The 7,005-nt window shown below is 54.3% G+C and overlaps 1 protein-coding gene across 1 annotated transcript; it reads left to right on the top strand.

Moving 5' to 3' along the window:
- Positions 1–1,744: 1,744 nt before the first annotated feature.
- On the top strand, positions 1,745–5,429 carry SLC35B2 (solute carrier family 35 (adenosine 3'-phospho 5'-phosphosulfate transporter), member B2; the record flags this gene model as incomplete). The annotated part of the gene is given in 5 exon segments (XM_010011844.1): positions 1,745–1,776; positions 2,090–2,107; positions 2,109–2,314; positions 2,564–2,724; positions 4,003–5,429. Coding segments are annotated over 5 exon segments (1,356 nt in total), but the record flags the coding sequence as incomplete, so codon positions are not given.
- Positions 5,430–7,005: the final 1,576 nt, after the last annotated feature.

The following is a 7,005-nucleotide window of genomic DNA, read 5'->3' as shown; positions in this document are numbered from 1 at the left end:
TGTTTGCAGGGCCCAGACTAAGGCTCCTTTCATGCCTCAGAGTGCCGCCTGCTTGCTCTGCGCGGCCCCCCCGAGCTCTACCTGTAACACTGGCGTCCCTGTTCCTTCCCAGCCTCGGTGGGGAGGGCAGCCCCCGCTGCACTGAGTCAGCTCTCGGGGCCTGGGAATTGCTAGCGCAGGCATAGAGAGAGCCATTGTCCCTCATAGCCTTCTCTTCACAGTCGCTGTGGGAGAGCAGAGCTGGTTCTCCTCCCATGGCCACGCTGAGGGGGCCGTCGGGGTAACAGCAGGCACAGTCATGTTGAGCAAAGCTGGCTGGGTTTTCGGCTCTGGAGTTGTGGCCCGTGAGTGTAGCAACCGACCCTGCCGTTTGTGTCTGACTTCTGCAAAAGCAAATGGCGTTTCTGCACCCTCTGCACAACAAGAGGGTTTCTGTGATCAACCAGGGTTACTTAATACAGGCAAACCCACCAGCATGTGGGCAGCTTCAGCCCCGGGTGCCTGCACCAAACCCTGTTGTTGCATCCTGTAGTGATGCCCCTGCAGCAGGAGATGACAGGGGTGGAGGTGTCAATCTGCCTTTTCTGCGGGGGAGAGCAGGGGGAGGAATTGGAAGCAGGCACAGAAACCCACCCTCAGCTGTTTGCACTTCTCCCCAGGCTGGGAATTTCTGGGTCCTTAAGTCAGAGAAGGGAGATTTCAGAGTGAAACACAGCCTCGGCTTAGGTCAGGTTGTTGGGCTCTGGGAGCCTGGCCACAGCAACTGAGGATAAGAAAAGCCCCTGAGGCCTTTCCCAAGGGGACAGGGGGTTCATGGGGGGGGCTCGTGCATGAAATGATGGGACTTTCTTGCCTTTAAAGCTCTGAGTTTCTAAGTCTGTGAGTTTCATGTGAGGGCTACCAGAGGTCACAGCAATGTTGTACTGGGGCCGGGTACACCCCTAAACAGGGCCTAAATTCCTTTGACTCGCTTGTTTTTGGGGGACAGGGGATTAACATCTCTGTCCCTTTTCTGTCACAGGAGCTCAGTTTCTCCTGGTGCATGTTTATGTAGCCAGCCCCACAGCACCCTCGCCTGGCCCCCAAGGTGATCCGGAGGCTTTCTCTACTGGGAAAACTGAGGCAGGGATAGAGCATGGACGAAGGAAACATTCTACCCTGATGCGGGACGCAGTGGATTACTGTGGGAGGGGGGATGCACATGCGGCCTTGGGTGTAGGAAGTTCTTGCCTGCTTGCTCATTCTGTTGTGTACCTGGTGCTCTTGTTCTTTGTGTGACCCACAGGTTTGCCTCTGTGAGGAAGGGGACAGCGAAGGGAAAAACTCCTTCAGGGAGTTTTAAAGCTGTTTTAAAGCTGGCTAGGTCACCACCTAGGGCTGTAGCTGAAGAATAATCAGCTATGCCTTATCAGATAGTCCTGGTAAAATCCCAACCAGGCAGCTGGCAAGGTAGTTCCTTCTCAGCCTTGCTCTTTGGCTGTGTCTTGCCGAGCGGGTGACCCTGGTAGTTTCCTCTGGGCTGTGGGGAATGCCTTGGCACACTCCCTGCCAGGGCTGCGTGGGGCAGTGGGGGAGGCTGGCAGCCTGAGCCTCCCTCCTTTCCTCCACTCACTTGCGCAGCCAGAGGGGAAAGCTCTGAGGTGTTTGCTCTCAGAGGAAGGCTGCTCAGGCCACAGCCTTGAAACGTGACCAGTGCTAGGTAGGAGTCACTTTTTCCACTCAATGACCTTTTCTTTTTTTCCAGCCGGGAGCTGTGCTGAAGTTTAACCTAAAACGGTGAGGTGCAAGGTGCTTCTGGCATGTGGACTAAGGGTGTTGTCAGAACCTGATGGCTACAACAGTGTTCAAACAATCTCTCTGGTGCCGGAAACCGTAGTTTCCAAGTTCACGTGTTCCTAAGCCAGAGCAAACACCCTTAACATAAGTACTTATAAATGTCTGGCATATGCTCTTCAACTCCAGAGGGCTTTTCCTACTCCATGTGCTGCCTTCATCACTGCTCTTGTAAGGGTAGGATTTGGGTGTTGGTGGGGAGCAGGCTGGGCAGCGGGTGGTGTGGGCATGCAGAGCAGAGCTGACCAGGTACTAGCAGCCCATCATCTGCCTCTTCCTCTGTGCAGATTTTGCCTTCCCCTCGTGCTGGCTTCCCTCCCTGTGATGGCTACTGGTGAAGAGATCGTCCCTGCCCTGCAGGACTCGTGGGGTGACTTCTGGCTTTTCCGTTTCTTTGTTAATGCTGCTGGCTACGCGAGTATTGTGGTGCCGGGATTCCTCCTCATCCAGTACTTCAAGAGAAGGAATTACCTGGAGACAGGTAATGGCAGGAGCTTCCCTTCCACATCCTGCCTCCCTTTGAGCTCTCTGCACACCCTTGGGCAACCCGGTTGAATACTGACCAGTTGTTTCCCCAACCTGCTTTGTCAGACCAGGCTTGAACCGCTAACAGAGATGCATCCCAGAGCTGTCTCAGTTAAAGAGGGCGGCTTCACCTCTCAAGCTGGTGCAGCTTGTAGTGCCCAAGGCTCTGGTTAATTCTGTCTCTGTGTTTCCCTACCCCATTCAGGTCGAGGCATTTGTTTCCCTGTCATCAAATCATGCGTGTTTGGCTCTGAGGTGAAGTCTGTACACCAGGAGGATGGCTCCCTGCCACCCCGAGCAGAGCCCACAGAGTCCTCTACAGCCCGACAGGTCTTCAAGCTGCTCTTCTGCGCTGCTGGTCTACAGGTAGGGGCCCCATGAGTGGGCCATTCCTCTCATGGGAAGAGGGGGTGGGCAGCAGGTTTGTGGCCATCAGTTCTTTGAAAAGCAAGGATGTAAGTGCTGTCCTGGAGCGGGGCAGGTTTGGAGGCTGGGACACAGCCTCTCAACCAGGGTAGTCCACCAGAGGTGCTGTGTCACCTCTAAGGGCTGTGGAGGCCTGTTTAAGCTGGTGTCATCTGGGCTGGGACTCCTGTCCATCTGCTTGCAGTCCTCTGCAGCCATGGATAGGGAAAATTCTGTGATTCAGCAGATTGTTAGGGCTGCTTTTGTTCTGGCCCTCATGTCAGAGTAGCAAATATTTTTAGCCCTCTTATCTCCCTCTTATCTCTGGGTCACCTTCTGGAGCTGATGCATCCTGCCTTGATGGATTGGATTAAAATACTGGGGAGAAATACTGAATTCAGCTACAGACAAACAGGAATTTTTAATCTGAGTTTCCCTAAGTCTCAGCTACAGCCTGAGTGACATTAGGAAGGGCAGCTTTTTGGGTCTGTGAGGACTAAAAGTAGAAATGTGAGCATTGTGAAAGAAAACCTCATGCAGCCAGCAGAAGACACCCACTTGCTCGCTTCCTATCCCAGCCTACTCAGACTTGCTGCAGCTCACCAGCAAGTCTTTCCATCTCTCTGTGCCTCAGTTTCTCTGGAGGGGACGTGTGGTGAGAAGAAGTCTGTATTACTTTTGCAAGGGGCTTGGTGCTTTTGCACCAGACATAGCAGAGGTGACAGCCAGAACAGTGATAATCCCTGGAGAACAGTTTTGTCTGCTGGGTTTGAGACTAGAATTGGTTAGGGTGGAAGAACCAAGCCTGGGGAGCGGGAAGTGGAAAACCAGTGCAGAGAAAACTGGCAAGACCTGTTGCAGGGAGCTGGCACCAAAACTGCAGCCGTGCACAGATAACATTCCCTGATTCTGTCCATCTGGTTCAACAGGCAGCTCACAGCGTAACAGCTCACGATACACCAGGATGTGTGCTTTGAGGGCTTCTCTCCCCTTGAAGAGGCTGTAAACTGAGCAGGTTTTGTTGGGGACAGGATGTTCACGGTTGTAACCTGACGGGACACTGGGTTCCCTCAGAGGCGTGGAGTGGGAGGTGGCCCCATCTCCCAGGGCTGCATTGCTGTGCAGAGGGTGAGGCAATGCTGGGGCAAGCAAGGGTCTCCTGGGGTCTTTTCTTCCTGCGGCTGCTTGCAGCTGCCGTTTTTGAGTCCTGACTGTCCCTGTGCTCCTCCCGCTTTGCAGGCCTCCTACCTCACATGGGGCGTCCTCCAGGAACGTGTGATGACGAGAACGTATGGCGCCACTGAAACGGAACCTGGTGAGAAGTTCAAGGACTCTCAGTTCCTTGTGTTCATGAACCGCATCCTGGCCTTCACGGTGGCTGGTCTGTACTGCGCCCTGACCAAGCAGCCACGCCATGGGGCGCCTATGTACAAATACTCCTTTGCCTCCCTCTCCAACATCCTCAGCAGCTGGTGCCAGTATGAGGCACTCAAATACATCAGCTTCCCCACCCAAGTGCTGGCCAAGGCCTCCAAAGTGATCCCAGTGATGATGATGGGCAAACTGGTGTCACGCAAGAGTTACGAGTACTGGGAGTACCTGACTGCTGCCCTCATCTCCGTGGGGGTCAGCATGTTCCTGCTCTCCAGTGCTCCCAACAGACACGTGTCCACTGTCACCACTTTCTCAGGCATAATCCTCCTGGCTGGCTACATAATCTTTGACAGCTTCACCTCTAACTGGCAGGATGCCCTCTTTGCCTACAAGATGTCTCCTGTGCAGATGATGTTTGGTGTCAATGTCTTCTCCTGCCTCTTCACGGTGGGCTCACTCTTGGAGCAGGGTGCCTTGCTAGAGTCAGTTCGCTTCATGTCCCGGCACTCGGAGTTCACGGCCCATGCTGTGCTGCTATCCGTGTGCTCTGCCTGCGGCCAGCTCTTCATCTTCTACACCATCAACCAGTTTGGGGCAGCTGTCTTCACCATCATCATGACACTGCGCCAGGCCTTTGCCATCCTCCTCTCCTGCCTCATCTATGGGCACACTGTCACTGTTGTGGGTGGGCTGGGCGTAGCTGTTGTCTTCATGGCCCTCTTCCTCCGTGTCTATGCCCGCAGCCGCATGAAGAAGCGCAGTAAGAAGCTCCCACCAGGCGAGACCCCTGTGCAAAAGGTCTAGGGAGCTGGGGCCATGGTGTTTAAGCCGTGCCTGCTGTCCTGCCTCCACCTGGGGGTACTTGCTTGATTTCTGAGAATCCACTGAGGAGCAGAGTGGGGTATGAATAGGCTGGACCAGTGACTCACTTTTCCACCTGCTTTTCTTGGGGAAGGGGCTGGAACAAGCCCAGGGAGTGCTTTGGGCTGCCACAGCTCCAAACCTTTCCGTTTGCCTTAATAGGTCAAAGACTTTCAGGCAAGGCATGGGCCTGGGGGCTCACATCCTGGGGGGGAAAACCAGCACGAGGCTGCTGGTACTCTTGCCCCACCTCTGTCTTGTGGCTTCTCTAAAGTCACCGATTAACAAGGGAGCTCTTTTCCCTGGCACCATCTTGCCTCTGGCTAATGCTCCTCCATTTCTGTCACTGCTACAGAGCTCAACTGGAGGAAAGGGCAAGCAGAACACTAGCTTTCTTTTTGAAACAACTCCATGTGAGTCAAGTCCCAACCTGAACCTGTCTCAAGGCAGGTGAGGTGCTCCAGGTAGAACAGGCAGTTAAGGGAAGGACTCCCAGCCTGTCCTACCCCAGGCCTGGGCTCTGCTCTGGGAGAGCAGTCAGCAGTGCAGGCCGGTACCTCCGTGGTTGGTTTTCTCAGTTCCTTACCCCTGCTCCGAGCCACTTTTCTCTGCACCCCTTAAGCCCAGGCTGGTTTTTCTGCAAAACCCAGCCTGGCTGGTATGGTTCTCCAGGCTTGCTGAGTTGTTCTAGTTTGCTTTTTGGTTACATCTGCTGCTGTCACAGGCCAAAGGCTGCGCTGCCCAGAAGCCCCAGCATCACCTCGGGGTGCCTCAGTGCCACAGGTTCTGGGCTTTGCAGTTGCCATTCAGAGAAGCACAAAGAGCCCCTCTTCTTCCTGCCAACTGGAGGCACCAGGCCCAGGTTTCCTGGGGCCTGGCCAGAGCCCCGCTGTGCCTGGGGGGCTGAGCAGTGGGGCAAAATTTGCTTGCGGTGCCTTGCTCCTGCTCCACAGGCAGCAGGGGATGAGTGAGTGGGCACCTGCTCCCCAGGCAGCAGGGAAGGGAGCAGTGGAAGCTGCTCTTCCCCAGGAGCCTGGGTTTTACTGGTTAACCCTTTTCTCCTCAACCCAACCTGACTGACATGCCAGCAGGTTTTGGTACTTTTGAAAGGCAACAATTTTCTCATTTTATTAAAAATATGCTGCATTATAGTGACCTGGGGGTAGATTTTATTTTTTTTTCTATCTACCTGAAAGGAGGGGAGGGACTTCCCAACCCTTCCTGTGTCCCCCCGACTAATCCCTACAGGACAGCAAAGCTATTTTTCCTTTCCAGACACAGGGGTGTCTCCCCAGGCAGGTATCAGCCAGGTTTGGACACAAAACTGCAAGGCCTGACATGAGATCCTTGCACACATGACTGGAGAGTATAGCCAGGTTGTGGTGGGGAGGCAGAGGAGCTTTTAGACTCATCCTGGTTTGGCTCCAGGGTTCCCTGCATGGTGCAGCTTGGGCAGCCCCAGAGGGTGTAGCCACAGCCTGTGTAGCCAGGGGTGGTGCAGAGGCCTGGAGGAACCTATCATTTACAGGGTGCATCTGCACCAAGACAAGCTCCACAGGCGCCCCACCAGAGCCAAGGGAGGCTTGGGGTGCAGATGGTACATCCTACTGGTACATGTGGGAGACCTGGCGAAAAGCTTCAGCTGTAAAACTATGCAATCCCATTACCGTGATGTCTGGGGTCAGACAGACCCTGGCCTAACAGTTAGACAGAGGGGAGGCCTGGGTGAGGGCTACAAGAGGAGGAGACTAGGACCAGGAGCTGCTTACCACAGTGCTGTGCCAGCAGCGGTGTCAGAGCTGGTGCTGAGCACAGCCCAGGCTTCAGAGCACTTGGCTCTCCAGCAGTTTTACCTGTGCTTCTTTCCTACCTCCAAGCTCTTGAAAGTGCCCGTGCAGCCTCACAGCCCTTCATCCTGCCTCTGCAAATCCCCCCCAAACTATCTGCTGACAGACTGAAAATGGAATTAATCTTTCCTTTGGTCAAAAAAAAAAAAAAAAAAAAAAA

The sequence above is a fragment of the Nestor notabilis genome, unplaced genomic scaffold (genome assembly GCF_000696875.1).
Source record: "Nestor notabilis isolate BGI_N333 unplaced genomic scaffold, ASM69687v1 scaffold26413, whole genome shotgun sequence".
In the NCBI taxonomy this organism is placed as follows: Eukaryota; Metazoa; Chordata; class Aves; order Psittaciformes; family Psittacidae; genus Nestor; species Nestor notabilis.
This window is presented reverse-complemented; position numbering and strand designations above follow the sequence as displayed.